A 17,630-nucleotide genomic window follows, 5' to 3' on the forward strand; every position below is an offset into this window, starting at 1 on the left:
GTACTTGTACAGTTGCCATTTTATTTTATTTTATTTTTTATTTTATTACTGTACAGCACTTTGTGACCCCTCCTTGTCTGTGAAAGGTGCTATACAAATAAATGTTAGCTACTTACTTACATAGCTATGTTTTATGATGTATAAGAGAGAATACAAGTATGTGTATGTAGGTCAGGTTTTCACCTTATTAATGAGATATCCTGTACACTACCAATATCTTAAAAATACTTTTTAAAAACAACTCTTTATTTTCAAGACTTTCATGTATGTCCTCAGAAATCTACAAACTTCTTTTGTTTGTGAATTTGCTACAGGCGGAAATTCGGGCAACCCTCAAGTAACCAATATGGCGGCTCCCGGTGGAAGGTCGGTGTTATTCGTGTGCTTGGGTAAGAAAGATGATAAAATATCGCCAGATCTTCTCTAACTTGTGATGTTTAGACGGAAAGCTGATAAAGTAACATTTCAGCTGGAGGAAACCGTCATACCTTCATCGCCGTTTCCAATCGATGATCACTCTTTCACTGGCCTCGTTCAGTGAATAAATCGTGAGCTGTATGGGATCTGAATACTGATGCAATCACACGCAATTCTCATCCATTCAGACAATAATAAACATAAACTTCGTGTTAATATTTGGCGCTTTAAAGCTATACTGCATGTATATTTTGTATATTTTATTCTCTTAAACAGTTTAGGCATCTTTTTTTTTACTTGCCCGGGGTGAGTCATAACTCAACACAAAAACTAATCCCATTTACTAAAGTTTACAGTTTCATAACGTTATGAGGGCAATTTTTATTATCCACTTTAACTTACATAAGATTGTATGCTTTACTCTCTATGAATTTTATTCATTTATTTATGTATTTATTTGCCTATTTTTATTTTACGGCAAGTAATCAAGGAAAGTAGCCTACATAAAAATATACAATACTGTCAAAAGATTTGTGTCAGAAATATATATATATATATTTTTTAAAGAAATGAATACAAAAATGTGTTAAATTGTGTTTAAGTAAAGATTAGCCTAATATTTCTGTTCTTTTGCTCTTTCTAATTATCGAAGAATCCTGAAAAAGAAATGTATCATGGTTTCCACAAAAATATAAAACAGCACAACTGTGTTCAACATTGATGATAATAAGAAATGTTTATTGAGCATCAAATCAGCATATTGGAATGATTTCTGAAGGATCGTGACACTGAAGAGTGGATTAATGATGATGATTGGATAAGTTTTGTACATGTTTGTGTATATGGAATTTGGTCGCATGTAATACACATGGCTACTACTAATGCAATAAAATTCTTCCCTTTCCTCAATACCCAGGGAATATTTGCAGATCCCCAATCGCTGAGGCTGTTTTCAGGAAGATGGCCACAGACAGTGGGGTGGGGGACAAGGTATGTCGCTGCTTGTGATGCTTCTTTTATTGAATGATGTATATATCAATATTTGGTCTTAGCTTACAAAGACTATAAATAATCGCATGTGCTTCAGTGAATAGATTGCAACAGTGCATCATCTTCTGGATGATTGTATGTATCTATCTGGTCTTGAAGTTCTAGCAGGTATGTAACAAAGTGACATTGGCACTCCAGAGCAAAATCTCTGAAGTACTTTTAGCCTAACACCTCATCTACCCTTTGGATGAGTGTATCAGTGTCATGATTATTTTTGTTTGCCAGATACACTTGCTCTTATGGAGATTTGACTTTAATACTGAGATTGCACAAGGGACAATTGACATTTTGCTGTTCAAAAGAGTTTGACAGGAGTCAAAAGAAGAAATACAAAGAAATGGTTCCAGATTCATTCCAGCCTTAAAGTTTAAGGCCAGAAATATTCAAGGCCAACATGATCCGATTGTTCATGTAGTAACATACAGTATGGACCTAATCATTCAGATAAATGCTCTTCTTCTGTTCTGTTCTGTTTGCGTGTGTAATTTCATCATCATCATCATCATCAATGCTGTGTGTATGTGTGTCTTCAGTGGAGAATAGACAGTGCCGCCACGTCCACCTATGAGATCGGAAACCCCCCGGATCACCGTGGCCAGGCCTGCATGAAGAATCACGGCGTGTCAATGAGGCATGTGGCACGGCAGGTACGGCGGGGTCCTGATTAGCACTTAGAACCGTGTTCTCTGTGTGTTACAGTGGGTTATAGACTCTGGTGCCACCTCAGATTGGAATATTGGCAGCACTCCTGATGCCCGTGGTCTGGCCTGCCTCAGGAAACATGACATAGAGACAGATCACAGGGCACGACAGGTACTGCAGTTGTGGGATTTTGTTTGTACATGTGATATCCACCTTATTTTGCAACACGGAAGTATGCTGTTTTCTTTGAATGTGTGAGATTTCCGGTATATGTAAATAACTAGAGGAATAACATAGAATTATTTGCACTACAAACCAGTGTGTTAATGAGAACGACAACAAGAAAAAATACCATGCTAACAAATAAAGTTTGCAATATAAAGCAGCATAACAGACGTTTTTGTACACCCAATATAACTGGAAGTGAATGACACTGGAAGCCTTGCACATTTAGGTTAACGCTCTTACATTAAAAATAAGGTGGATAGATGGAGGAGAAAAAGTGCAAGAAGCTTTCAGCACAGTACGACGTTAATAACACACTTATCAATTTTGCTAACTTCAGTCAGGAAACCTTGCAGATACACAAATAAAGCCAGTTTTGGCAGGAGAACTGGTGTGAGCATTCTCTAATCGTAATTTTCTGCCAAAAGCACTTTATCTCTTTCACACACCATAGATCGTTTATATTTCTTCTTTATTTTTAACTTCTTGCCTATAAATTGGTTTTGACAGACATCCGTGACTGTCTATCTGCTGTTGACCCCTCTTCTACATCTCCCTCTGTGTTTTCTCCCATTTTTCATCTATCTTGTACATTTCTTGAGGAAATTCTCCACAGAGTTTGTTGTTTTGAATTGGCTTCCAAAATATTGTCTGGTGTGTATTGTGATAAAACGCGTATCTTTCATTACATAAATCAAAAAGAGATCGATTAAAAATAACGAACCTTCTTTCCAGGGAAGCGGTACTGCTGCTGTTGCTGGGCGGGTCCCACAAACAAACATAAACTCACGTCTTCACAGGCTTAAGCTTAGTTATAGACTAAAATGCATGTTTGAGCTGTTTTAAATGCATGTTTGAGCAGTTTTAACTGAAAGAAACTTGCTCTGACATATGTTAAAAAAATGTCAGTGCCATTGTTTTGTCTCGAGATGCACACACAAGTAATGTTTTTTTTTCTAAGGCATGTTTATAAAAGCTACTTATATCTCCTAATTGAACTAAGACCTAATCTTGTCTTAATCTAAGCCCTCTCTTTAAAACCAGGCCAAAGGGTTTTTTTTCTCAAGTGGTGGGGATTTTTCTGTTACTATGTGTGGCGTGCATGTTACTAAGTTACGACAGTAGGTGGCAACAAGTGTTTCTCTAAAGGTGATGATACACAGGGCAACTTTTTGAGCAATTTTGCTGGGCAATGTTGCCGTCAACAGGCAACCAGATGAGACACAGGGCCCACGGCCGATCTAAATAATCCAGATAAAAATGTATTGCCCATTTTCAATGGGAAAGTGCCCCAGCAACAATAGCTCGGCAAGATTGCCCAGCAACATTGCTCAAAAAGTTCCCCTGTGTATCATCACCTTTCGAAATATTGACTAAAACGTAAGTTACTCGATGTTAACTTATTTATTGAACTGTTGTATAAAAACGTCACACTTGCAGTTGGTCTTACTTATTATATGAAATTCCTTGTTGCTATTTGGAACTACAGCGCTTTTGCTCGTGTGATAGTCTATGGCTTAAATGGAAATTACATAATTTAGTTTCAGGCAGATAGAGCAAATTAAGAAAAATTGCGCAATCACAGATTTCTCTAGGTCTCTGATTTCGCCACTGGTGCTAGGCGTGTAAGCATATTTGTTGATACTATTGGCCTTTATTCCACTAGTTTTTCATTTAGTTTTGTGTTGCTGGTCATCACAACCTATATGTCTTCTTTGAAACCTGTCATACATAAGTTGGCTGCTGTATCACTTTGCCTGAAATATACATGGTCTGGCCTATTACTGACCTATTACTAAGAAACTGCAAACTCACGTGCTTTGCACCCACATATTCCAGCCGTCAGTCAGATATTCCAGTCATGTGGGCAAGCTTTAGCTCGGCCTTTAGAGGTCAGGTTCATACGGGGCTGTACAGAGCTGAGCTCACACTAAAGACATCTTTGTCCCATTGACCTCACACAAATCAACAGCCCCCAATTATACAAGGAAACACATGTAGCCAAACAGGCGTTTCTAGTCGCCCCCCACACACGCACACACATATGTGTTCATGATTTTAAGTTTTTGCTCTTTGTTGTTTTTGTAAATTGGAAACATAGATTTCTATTATGGCTCATTCTGTGCCGTGGCGTCCCAGATGAATAATGTGTTCTTGCTCAATATATGCACACATATATATGCAGCCACAGATGTGCTTTGATCCATTTCTTACCTCCATGTCTTGAGTGATGGGAGCGAATGTTCGAACAGGAAAAGACGGCACGTCTACTCGCTCTCTGGCCTTTTGCTTATGTTCCCTGGAACTTGTCCAAGCCAGCAACATGCTCTTTTGGTGAAAGACTGGAAGAATTAGAGAGGAAAATGGGGGGGGGGGGGGGGGTTGGCTGTGGGCCAAAACCACTGGCCCGTGCTTAGTGGGTCACTGCATGGACAATGTGAATTAAGTGTTACATACGTTACTTATACAGTATTTCTGTTTGTTAGGTCACCAAAGATGACTTCATGACTTTTGACCACATCCTCTGCATGGACGATAGCAACCTGAGGTATGTGCAGGGGCTCAATGGGATTTTGGTGGTGGGATCCTAAATCTGGCTATTCTGATACCTTGTGTAAGATATGACACCCTCACCCCACCCTCAAAAAAACATTACCTATGAATGTATATGTTATGTATGTGTGTGTGCATTTTTAAAGTTAGATATGTGCGTGTGTGTGTATGTATGTATGTATGTATGTGTGCGTGTATGTATGTATGTGTGTGTATATATATATATATATATACATGCATACATACGCACATATCTAACAGTAATATATATATATATATATATATATATATAACTGTATATTATACAGTTACAGTATAAGATCACACTATCTGGGTTCTGCTTAATCAGTTTCTTTTGTCCTCTTTCGACCTCATCTGTACTGATTTCTTCAAGGTAAGGGTCTATGTATGGGATTTTTTAAATCTTTCCATCTAATGGACGAAATAAGATTGCACAATTTACATATGAACGTGCCCAGAGACGACGGGAAAACAAACAGAGCAGAAACTAGCTTTTCTGCTCTGACAGCCACTGCGTGAGTGTGTGTTAGAAATCAGGAATGGTGAGAGAAAATCGTGCTTGGTATATTTTTCCTCTTCAAACCAAACTCGGGTCTTCAGCCGACTAAGTTTAAATCTGTCTGGCTAGCACACTTCCCATAATGTTTATGCATTGGGTCAGTAGGTGGACAGCAGGTGGTATTTTGCAGCTGTTCGTATGCATTCGACCGCATGAGCGTTTACACTGCGAAAGAAATCTTAGCGATTGCGTTTTTACTACCTCTGGAAGTAGTCGAAAGTGGACAAACTCAAAATGTTTTAGACCCCGATTATTTATATTCAGAGGTGGACAGTAACAAAGTGCATTTACTTAAGTACTGTACTTATGTATACTTTTTGAGTATCTGTACTTTACTTGAGTATTATTTTTTCTGGAAACCTTTTACTTTAACTTCCCTACATTTGAAAGACAAATATGGTATTTTTTACTCCACTACATTTCTGTCAAGGTCCTTGAGTAGAAAGTAGTCAGTAAGGTATGGATTTTTTTTCCATCTCTGAAACATGATTGTTTTTTAGCTGGTGACAGCCTATCAGTAATCACTCTTGTAGGGTCACATGTTGCGAAGTTCAGCGATTTCCCTATCATTTTCTTTGAAAACTAATCAACTGGTGTCAATATGGATAAAAACAGATCCTCGGCGCATGCGCGCAAATAGGTCTTTCTGTTTTACTGTTTGTTAAAACAGTATTGCTGTTGGGCAGTTAAACAGCTATGGTTGTGTAGCTGGGTTTTTACAGTTTTACAGACCACTTGATTCAAATGTGTATGAATGGATACACAATGTGTACTTCTTTTGTTGGGGTGGTTGGAGTTTTAAATAAAAAAATGAAGATGATTATGGCTTACATAATGGCTTACATGACCATAAAGATTAAGGTCTTTTTTTGTCAATTCAGTTGTTTAATTTCTATAGTTTTTATAACATTGTAAAAGCTTTTAATTCCACATTTACTATTTACTCCAGTATTTACTAGGTTGCTTCAGAGGCATAAGGTACTGTAAGTATTACATACTACAATAATAAAACAATGCATTGACATTTACTTTTAACTTTTGATACTTAAATATTTTTAAAACAAGTTCTGTACTTTTACTTGTAACAGAGTAATATTTGACCAGTAGTATCTGTACTTTCACTCAAGTAAGGAAGTTGTGTATTTTGTCCACCTCTGTTTATATTACTTGCTGCCATGTGTTACTGTTTCTGCCAACAACAGTTTCTTGTTTTATTGGTCTCAACTCAACAGTTTCAGGGAACATTTGCTGAGCATTTGAGGAAAGTGTGCTTCTCTTTGAGTTTACAAGCACAAAAGTGATGAGCAGCAATGAGGCCCTTGGCATTTGCCTTTCTGACATGAGAATGATGTTTGATGTCGAGCAACACTAAGTGAATGAATTATATCATGGATCTGTCAGCAGTCTCTGGGCATACCATGAGTGGTATTATAAAGTAAAGGGTGCAGGAAGGTCTTTTTTATGGGGGCGGGGTAGTATTGTCGGAATCACATGTTTCTGCTAGATCCAGTGCCTATTAAGAAGATTACTGAGTTCTTTAGATTCCTTGTCTTTTCTCTGTGGTGGTTCCAGGTCTCTGCTTTTTCTCCATTGCTCAGCACGACAGACTGACGCGATCTCACAGTCATGATTTAGCGATGATTATCTTTCTTGGGTTAATCAAGATTGAAAATATACATGTGAGGTCATCAATTGTTGTATTTTTCTTGCTATATTTTGACATTATTATGTGAACGGGTGGTGTGCCTTAAAGGTCTGAGCTGGTAATCCTACATAAAGGTCATAGGTTCAAACCTTGAAGGGATGATCTCTGAACTGGAGAGTTAATGAGACTCTTGGTCAAGATGCTGAACCTCAGCTCGTGTGTGTGTGTGTGGTTTTTTTTTTTTTTTTAAGTTCTTTGAGATTCCTGAGTTTTGTTATGCTTTGTCTAGTTGTTTTTAAATGCAATACTGTTAAATGAAGTCTTATGTGAATATCTCTTAAGAAACTCATCCAATCACTGTCAGGTGAATCTGAAACCAGCCTAGTTATACAGACCCTCCTTTAAAGACCAATTAGTTTAAGTTTAATAATCTTTCAAACTTTTTGATGCCACTGACCCCCAAATATCGTGATCATCTTGTGAGGTTAGGTACTCCCTTCCTAAAATTTAAAGGCAACTATATATTTTAACGTAGGCCTACTACCATTCAAAAGTTTGGGGTCGGTAAGATTTTTTAAAAAGTCTCTTATGCTCACCGAAGCTTTTTTTTTCTTTTTTTTATAAAAAAGAAAAAATTGGTGCATTTGATGCACTTTTTAAATATATCTATCTATATTATTTTATTTTGTCTTCACTTTGAAAAACCCTATTTCAAACAACCCACAGACTAGTTTGAAGATATATAGTTTTTTTTTTACATTCCTATTGATTATTGTTTGTTTTTAATAGTCTCGTCGTTCATGATTAACCACAACAGTTATCAGTAACCTGGCGTTGTTGTGTGTTATGAATCATTTATTTAGATTTTTTTGTGTGTGTCTTTGTGTGTATGTGTGCGTGTTGCAACATCTTGGTCCTGGGAGACTTGCAAAAAGAACAAACAGATCCTGTCAAGTTTCATTTGCGCTTAAATCATATTCCTGAATTAACCTGGAAGAATTTAAGAAATCGCACCATTGATATGATTATGCACCAGTTCCCTGGCTGCACAGGATCTAAGCTATGTGTATGGTTTTCTTACAGAGATCTGAACAAGAAGGCAAGCAGCATAAAAAACAGCAAAGCCAAGATTGAGCTGCTCGGCTCCTACGATCCTGAAAAACAGCTTATTATCCAAGATCCGTACTATGTAAGTGTACACACACACAGCAAGATTAGTGCCAAACCCTGGTCACTTATTGGCAAATACTCAATGAAAGTGGCAAAAGGCCCAGAATAAAATGAAGAAACCTGTTTTTATATATTATTATTTTATTATTTATATATATATAATATATCCCAGATATTATGAAAGATCCAGTCAATGAGACATGCCTCAGATCCTATGGTCTAAGAACATATGGTGAGTTTATATGATGTCTTAGGGTTCATGTTCATCCTATAATCGCTATTCCAGCTGAGTCCGACTCCAGCTGTTTACTAGTGTGGGAACCGTTTCAAATCAACATAGCCATGTTTGATAATTTTGATGTTTCCCACAACCATCACTTCCTATTCACATTCATCTTAAAAATTTAATCATTGTTTGGAAGGAGGATTCTTGTGATTCATGATGATCCATAATTTCACGTTTTGTACGTTGCTTTTTTGGATATTGAAATGCTTCTATCCCTGCTTAATAGGCAAAGAGAACTGAAGGTAAGGTTAATTTATTTAGAAAACACTGTGGCACTATCGAAACATTGCTCTGTTTGTGCATCCTGACCAGTCCGACATTGACAGACAGCAGTGGCTCGACTAATGGTGTGAGTTTGTGTCCAGGACTATTGCTAATATGTCATTATTTTTGATGATTATATTTTTATAGGACTTATTAAAAAATGTAATCGCACCTTTTTGTGTGATTAATTGCGATTAATTGGACACTTGTCGTAAAATTAGACATACACCATCTTGTTTAACACGTTCATTTTGCAATTATTTGCTCTATCCAGCAAAGTAAACAATCAGATTGAAGGGTGATTCATAAGGTAAATTTAAGTGTCTTTCCAAAAAAAAAAAAAGACATTTGGAGACTCCAAAAGGACACCAAATAACCAAATGTAATAAGGAGTCCATATAATTCATAAATGCATGCACACATGAAGAACTTTTTTTTTTTAGTTCAATGTATAGTATTTGTACAGTGCATCACCAAAGAGCTTGTCTACATTTTAGTCAAGTTACAATACTGAACAAAACCACATGGAAATGCCCAAAAACATCTAATCCAACCGCCTTGACCTGACCGACCTGACCTGCGTACTACAATACACATATCCATTCAGAATTACTAAACATAGCAACATACATCAACATACATAACATACATATCATCTGACTTAGGATGTTTTGACGTTCCATTCAGTCTGTATTTCAGACAGCGCGATGCATGAGGGCTTGTGCACTTCAGAAACAATCACAGAACATGACAGAGAATGTGTTTTAAAGCGAAACACACTTTAATGAATAATTCACTGAAAACTGGCTGCGAGTCAGTTCTCTCTGCCATCTCTGATGTAGTCAGCCTGGTTTTCTTTACATTAGCGCAATGTGATAAACTCCCGACTTCTAAGATCATGAATGTGCAAGCCACGTTAATGACACAATTTCACGTGCTTCAGTAAATTACTTGTGTTATTTGCTTTAATTTAACACGTTAAGGGTTTTAAATTAATCGCATATGTTAACCTTTAAGATTACTACAGGAGAGTTTATTTGTGTGTGTGTGTGTGTGTGTGTGTGTGTGTGTGTGTGTGTGTGTGTGTGTGTGTGTGTGTGTGTGTGTGTGTGTGTGTGTGTGTGTGTGTGTGTGTGTTGTGGTTGGTTGAGGGTTGTTGATCGTGTAGAGAAAACGTTTTTGGAATGCTGCAAGCTGCTTATTTGGTTGTGGTGTGCTTGGATAAAGGCCTAATCATGTACTTACCCAATAAATTAGCCAATAAATCATGTCCTCTGTCTAGATCTTTTCAGAAAAAATGAGAATTTGATGCATTGTGTGGTCCTGGCCCCCGACTGATGTTTAAGAATGAGGATTCCTCAGTGGATATCTGTGTGTGTTAAAGGCGTACTCCATTTGCAGAGTTTCTGCAAACTGTCAACACTTACTCAATATTAATGTTTTGCAGGTGAGGACAGCTTTTAAGGAATACTTCGCTCAAAAATGAAAATTCGGTCCTTGTGTCATTCAAAGCCTGTATTTCTTCCTTGGATCACAAAAAGAGGATTTCTTTTAAGGAAGCTCTTGCTCATAGTTTCAGTGATTTGGGCTGAGGCTTTCAAACTTATAATACAAATAAACTTTACAAATAATTCCTTGTGACTCATGTAATATTACAAGTATTCTGAAGTCTTAAAATAGATTTGCTTGAGGAACAGACAAATAAAATTATGTACTTCTGATACACAGGGATTGAATGCAGTTGAATTGGAGAGCCAGATCAGTCTGATTCGTGAACGATAGATTCGGCTGAAAAGTTTTCATTGAAAAGATCAAACTCAGATGAATGGCTTACGTTGAAGTGTCTTAAACCAGATCAAGGAAAAGAGTGTCCACATTATCCGATAATCTCATTTTGTGTTTTATGGAGGAAAGAGTAACATGGCTTTGGAACAGCATGCAGTGAATAGATTATGATAAAGCTGCAGCTTGTTTTGGGTGATGTATCTCTTTAACAATTAGGCCAAAAAACTCTGGATGAATCTGTTTGCGTTCGTTGTCTGTTGAAATAAAGCCAATGTAAGAGTATTATTAAGTGTATTAAAGAGGTGTTTAGTGTCACAACATGTCATAAACACCCAAATATGACATAAAAGTTTATTAGCCAACAGATAAAACCTCAAAACCGATGTTTGGAGGGGAGCAGTGTCCGATTATGAGTGATGATATGGAGGGAACGGGGGAGTGTGTTGAGAATAGAAATGGGAAAGTCCCTAACGGGCCACCCCAAGTGAGATCGTTAGCATTCCCCCTCCAGACACTGTCAGGTCATCCCACTCTCTCCACCAGCTCTCCAAGCCACATCTGTGAAGGTCAGCAAACTCGCTTTTAGGTGAGAAGGTGTCTAAGGGCTGATTAAGGACACACTGTGAAGATGTTTCAGTGGGCTGAAGGCTTCCAGAACATGTGGGTCACAGCCATTCTGAGGTTGTTGAAGATTATCATTGGCATGCTGAAAGGTGTAATGTTGTGTATTTCCTTTCTTGTATTTCTTCATGGCAGACATCCAGCTGGCTGAAGTGTGTAGGCCTCTCTGCCAGTGCAGAATAGGAAACTGGCCTCTACGCTCTACTATGTTTGCTAGGGGTGGGAATCTCTAGGCAACTCATGATTCGATTAGATTACGATTCAGAGGGCTGCGATGCTAAAACGATTATTGATGTGTCTTTTTTTTTTTGTGTGACTACTTTGTACTTTTACAAAGTATTTATAATGACCCATGAAGAATTTACTTCCAATATATTTTATTAATAATACAAATGGAAGGGATTTGGCAAGTCAACTGTAAGGTTGCATTTGCCAGCGTATGTCCCAACATTGCAAAGAACCAACAGGAAGAGAAATGTGTGCCTGTACTAGCAGCATACTTGTAGTCAATGAATACAAGCTTCAGCATATTCTGAATCTCTACCATAAAATAATAGACTTCAAACCAACATCCTCCTGTCATGTGCAATTAGCAATATAATCCGTCACACAAAAAAATAATAAACATTTTGCTGTAGCAAAATTAAACAGCTTTCATACAAAAATAATACTTGTGGACTTACGCATATTCTGAATAATTAGTAACATACAAGGCCGCTCTTATACACAAATAAATAATAAAGAGTCTAAGACATATGACTTGAATTGGTTGCTGTATACCACAATCAAAAACAGCTTGTACAAAAAAAGTAAATTAACATCTGCAGAGAGCACAGTCAAAATGTAACTTTTTGTGACTTTTTGCATTGCAATGATAAACACAGTGACTGTGGAGGGCAGTAGGCTACAGTATAACGTACATATAACAGATCGGTTTACAGCATATTGATGTGAAAACAAAACAATACAGAAAACAATATGCCAATTTTCCATATGTTAGCTTTTAACGAAGAGGGTGCCGTTTGGATTTCGCGCTCAGCCATCATTCGTCTCTGTTATGTGCACGCCACAGACTGTCCGTGTCCAGCACTGCACTTCCGCGCTTCAGAGTTCCACCTTTTGCGTTCCGTCAATATTACGTTATTAGAATTTTTTTTTTTTTTTTAATCGATTTGTGACATTTGTGAATCGATTCAGTATCGTCCATGTCCGCATCGCGATGCATCTAAGAGTCAGTTTTTCCCCTACCCATAATGTTTGCTGTGCGCTCCAATTTGCCAGCCAAATGCTAAGGGCTGCCCCCGACCACAAAATTTTCTAATCGACTAGTAGTCGCTTATTTAAGCTATAAGTCAACTAGTCGGACGTTTAGGATATTCATTTAAAGGAGAACTCCGGCGCAAAATGAACCTGGGGTGTAATATCACATTGGTAACGAGTCGACTGTTCTCAGGGATTTGTTTTCATGATAATCAAGTATAAAGAGTTTTATCTCTAAAAACTGTTTAGCTTATAACGCTATGTGGGGCATATAATAAGTAAAAAGAGATCGCTAGTTAATACCACTAACAAGGCTCAAAATAGCCCCACACTAACACGGTAGCTTAATGAGGGTCTCTACACCCTGTGAATCTCACAGTTCAGCTCACTTAGCACGGCGTTAGTGGTTCGACTGGTCAAGGCTGTTTCCCAAAGATGGCTCCTGCCTGTATACGTGATGGTACTGTCTTTATAAAGTATATTATTATTAAACTGTCTGTTCACTTACAAAGTTCTCAGTGCTTCGGTTTGTATGTAGAGACCCTCATTAAGCTACCGTGTTAGTGTGGGGCTATTTTGAGCCTTGTTAGTGGTATTAACTAGCGATCTCTTTTTACTTATTATATGCCCCATATACTAGCGTTATAAGCTAAACAGTTTTTAGAGATAAAACTCTTTACACTCGATTATCATGAAAACAAATCCCAGAGAACAGTCGACTCGGTACCAATGTGTTATTACACCCAGGTTCATTTTGCGCCGGAGTTCTTCTTTAATCAGAAATACTAAACCATTATGATGACCATTTAAAATATAAAGTAAGCGCTCAAGCAGAATGATTATGAATGTGTCAGTAAAAACAGTTGAACATTAAGAACATTTTAAAGTCCCCCTGTGGTGAAAATCAAGTTTTTAATGTTGTTTATGTCTATCTTATGAATTTGCACATGGTTTTTCTTAAAGCATATTAAAAACATCACCATTGCTGAGTATTTTCTCCTTAAAACTGCAGTGAACCAAAGACAGTCTCAAAAACACGGTTTGAAATCACTGGTGTTTCTGACGTCACAAACTACCTTGTAACCAGTCAGGTCAACGTGTGATCATCATAGAGTGGTTCTTTGAGCTGGTGTGAGTGAGTGGAGATGGGGCTAATTTACATATTCATAGAATCATGAATACTAAATAAGGCAAGGGTGTAGTGTTATATTCAAGCTATTTTAAAGCATTAAGATTTTTTTTTCAATGAAAAAACGTTTAAATATGTAATTTCGGTGATCAAAGATGAGTTTTAATGGGTACAATTGAATTACTACAGGAGGACTTTAACAATATATTAATAAACTAGTGTTTTCTGAGTCAGTGTCCGCTGCAAAGATGTTGACAATTCTGACTTGCCATTTCTTTAGAGAGAAATGCGCGTTAAAGGGATAGTTCACCCAAAAATGAAAATTACCCCATGATTTACTCACCCTCAAGCCATCCTAGGTGTATATGACATTTTTCTTTCAGACGAATACAATCTGAGTTATATAAAAAAAATGTCCTGGCTCTTCCAAGCTTTATAATGACAGTGGCTGGTTTCTGTCTATAAAGTGCATCCATCCATGATAAAGTAATCCACATGGCTCTGGGGGATTAATAAAGGATTTCCGAAGTGATTTGATGCGTTTGTCTAAGAAAAACATCCACATTTAAAACTTTATCGACTAAAATAACTAGCTTCCGGCAGACAGATGTACGCATCGATTTACGGCGAAAGAGTAACCCTTGACCTGACTCATTGGCGAACCCGGGAGTGGAGAGGATAGAGCAAAACAAAACACCATTCACGAATTAGAAGTCTAAAACGAGAATTTTTAAAGAGAAATGTCGGAGGAGCTTGGGTTTGTTACCCAGCCCTGTTTGTTTGAACCGCGAGAAGCGTCAAAGCTTACACTACTCCTACATCATACATCGTCAAGTGTTACTCTTTCGGCGCAAGTCGACTTGCGCAGGCCGTCTCCCAGAAGCTAGTTATTTTAGTCGATAAAGTTTTAAATGTGGATATTTTTCTTACACAAAAACTCATCGCTTTACTTCAGAAGGCCTTTATTAACCCCCCCAGAGCCATGCGGAGCACTTTTTTTATCATGGGTGGATGCACTTTATAGAATTCAAAACAGAAACCGACCATTCACTGGCATTATAAAGCTTGGAAGAGCCAGCATTTTTTGAGAAACTGTTGATTGTATTCAACTGAAAGAAGAATGCCATATACACCTAGGATGACTCGAGGGTGAGTAAATCATTTCCTAATTTTCATTTTTGGGTAAATATCCCATTAAGTTAAACTACTTATTTAGCTTCCACACTCCTCACGAACACTTGGATATGCGCCTAATACTAGCACACATTTATTTAGGTTAACGTTAAGGGAGCGGCCATGTAAAGCGGCTACTACTTGCATGTTTTAAAATGACAAGCAAATTACTAAAACTAAAAACATTAACATAAAAGCCAATTTTAAAATATGACTAAATACTATAACAGTATTATAATACTATAACAGCCTTTATTATATTTTAAGTGTTCTCGATATTATTATTATTATTATTATTATTATTATTATTCCATATTGCAGTCTATAGCAGCCTATAGAAATCTAATTTCCTCTATTTTTACATGTACATTTAGATTTAGCTTTGCTGTCATCAAACACTCAAACTTAATCTTTAAAAATGCTAATAATTTAATAACACTGTTAACTGTCATCCCCCTTTTGATAATTGACATTAAAATGCAGTATACAAACCTAAATGGTTGTAATTCAAGAATGCTTTGGAATATAGACCTAAGTTTGGTCTTGTTTTAAAGAAAACAATCAGCAGATTATTACTGAAGTGAAAGCACTTCAAAAAATTAAAGTATGAAAAAGTTATGGAAGTTAAAATCTACAGTAAATCAAATATACTTTATTAATATTTTTTTTTAATATAAAATAAATATTTTACAAAATATTTTTTACTTTAAAATTACTATAAAATGTAAGCTATATATCTAACCAAGTTGTGTTCCAAATTTAAAGTTGGTATCACAAAAATTGAAGTTCCCATGAGATTTTGTTTAGGCGTTATACCAAAAATAGCCACCGGGTGCCATTGCATTCCATTGAATTTAATTGTATGCATTCTGCCATAACAAATTAATACATTTCTATCCAAATATCACTTCTGTCACTAAATATGGAACCTTGAGACTCAGACCTTTCTGACAATATGTGTTTTGTCAAGATTAGAACATTTTTGATAATAAATTATGAAAGATGATGCCCAAAAGGGGAGGGGCCTAATAAAAAAATACCGTTTCTATGGTAACGCAACGTCCAATTTCAAAACGTTTTTTACAGGATGAATTCTGAGTTCGTAAGCTTTCAAATGATACCTAATTTATGATAACTACTAAAATATGTGATATAATAATAATAAAAAATTATATATATATATATATAATATATAATATACTTTTTAGGGGACTTTTAAAATATAATTTTATCTTTTTTTATTGACAAATACTAGATTTTGTTTTATTATGAACTTTTAGCATTAAAAAAACAAAGTTTCAATTATTAAAAGTGTGTACGTCGACTTTTTGTGACAAAGGTCAGAAACTCCTGTAATGACGTCGATTTTTTGAGGTGCACTCTTGTCATAAATTCATATATTACTGTTCATACAAAATTTGTAAGAAAAAAACAGGGCTAAAATATCTATTCAGGAGTCTTAGACCATTCCAACGATATATAGTTTGTCATGATTAAATTAGAATTTAATAGTAATATTTTGAAGTAAATTTCGGTTGCCCGTATACGGGCAAGTGACAGTTAAGGGGTTAAATATATTCTGTAGCAAATCTCAGAATGAATATATATTGTTCATACATTATAACGTTGTTATGTCTAAGTACATTTGTAGCATTTAAAACAATTGATTTTAGTTTTTTAGTGTTATTTATATAGATGGATTAATTCTATTGGGCAGTATTGTAATACTTGTACAGCTCTACTGTTTGCCAATAATAAAACAATCTGACAACAGTAGTTCATTTGTATTATTTTTAAGCTCAAATTAGGCAAAAAGTAGTATTGTTTCAGTTCAGTCATACTAATGCACATAAGAATTCTAGAGAAAAAACACAGACAGTAAATTAGGGCTAAATCTGCTCATAACCAATTATCAAATATTTCAGCTGTGCTGTCTTTGATCTGGTATATTTAATGGTTTCTGTTTGTTTTCGCTTGCAGGGGAGTGATAAAGACTTTGAGACGGTGTATGAACAGTGTGTGAGGTGCTGCAAAGTCTTCCTTGAGCAGCACTCATAACACACACACACACCCAACGACCATCTTCTGGAACCCTTCGACGCCTCATCATGAGATATTCAAATATAAATATCTGATTGAAACATTCTTTAAGTGTCTTCATTAGCTAAACACTGAAGCCAAATGATAGCAGCGTATAGAGAGGCACTTTGTCTTAATTGTAAAAAAAAAGTTGTATGATGCTTGTTTGAGCAGTGGTAAACTGCTTCTGTTGACCACACTCTCTGAAGATTAAATTCACCAAAATAAACCGGCAAAAAATGCTGAATCACTTTCACATGAAATTATTTTTCCTCTTCTTAGACCAACACTTTTTAGCTAAATTTTTGTACATTTCTATGACCGTTTTATGGCTTTTCCCCTCATTTCTTTGAATATGATTGTGGTTGTGCCACTTGTTTTGATTAATTATGATCTAGATGATTTAGATGAGGAAAGATAGATGCCACATGACCGACTTGTGCCATTTTTTTTTCACCACCTTTCCCCCCTTTATCCTCCTCTCTCATTCATCCTCTTCATATTTTTGGGAACTCTGGAGAATTTTTTGCAGATGAGCAAAGATATTTAGCAATAGAAGTTGACCGTTATCTTTGGTGTGGTTACAGAAAAAAAAATGCAATTTCTCAAATGCATGCAAAGCATCCACCATGAGTGATAAGAGTGATTCATGAACTCCCTAAAAAAATATTTTCTGATGCAGAGATAAGCTGTTACAGTACATGGAGAGACTGGCTTGGAGTTTTATGCTGCAAAAGATTAACCTAAATAT

General features: G+C 36.4%; 1 protein-coding gene across 2 annotated transcripts; it reads left to right on the plus strand.

Moving 5' to 3' along the window:
- The first annotated feature begins 318 nt into the window (after positions 1–318).
- On the plus strand, positions 319–17,126 carry acp1 (acid phosphatase 1). 2 transcript variants are annotated; one of them, XM_077219126.1, is made up of 6 exons: positions 319–389; positions 1,334–1,407; positions 2,001–2,114; positions 4,821–4,882; positions 8,196–8,301; positions 16,781–17,126. In XM_077219126.1, the coding sequence occupies exons 1-6, from the start codon at positions 347–349 to the stop codon at positions 16,856–16,858; spliced, it is 477 nt and encodes a 158-aa protein (XP_077075241.1). In that variant the 5' UTR covers positions 319–346; the 3' UTR covers positions 16,859–17,126. The 2 variants fall into 2 exon arrangements, with proteins under 2 accessions (XP_077075241.1, XP_077075240.1); XM_077219125.1 differs by lacking the exon at positions 2,001–2,114 and adding an exon at positions 2,167–2,280.
- The last annotated feature ends 504 nt before the right edge of the window (positions 17,127–17,630 follow it).

Source organism: Siphateles boraxobius, unplaced genomic scaffold, assembly GCF_051911475.1.
Source record: "Siphateles boraxobius isolate OS27281-9 unplaced genomic scaffold, OSU_SipBor_1 77, whole genome shotgun sequence".
Taxonomy (NCBI): domain Eukaryota; kingdom Metazoa; phylum Chordata; class Actinopteri; order Cypriniformes; family Leuciscidae; genus Siphateles; species Siphateles boraxobius.

Bases quoted from the DNA above. Each gene is read 5' to 3' on its own strand.
- acp1 (XM_077219126.1), top strand. From the start codon at position 347: ATGGCGGCTCCCGGTGGAAGGTCGGTGTTATTCGTGTGCTTGG. The intron at 1,408-2,000 runs GTATGTCGCTGC...GTGTGTCTTCAG, and splicing joins ACAGTGGGGTGGGGGACAAG to TGGAGAATAGACAGTGCCGC. The intron at 8,302-16,780 runs GTAAGTGTACAC...TTTCGCTTGCAG, and splicing joins TTATCCAAGATCCGTACTAT to GGGAGTGATAAAGACTTTGA.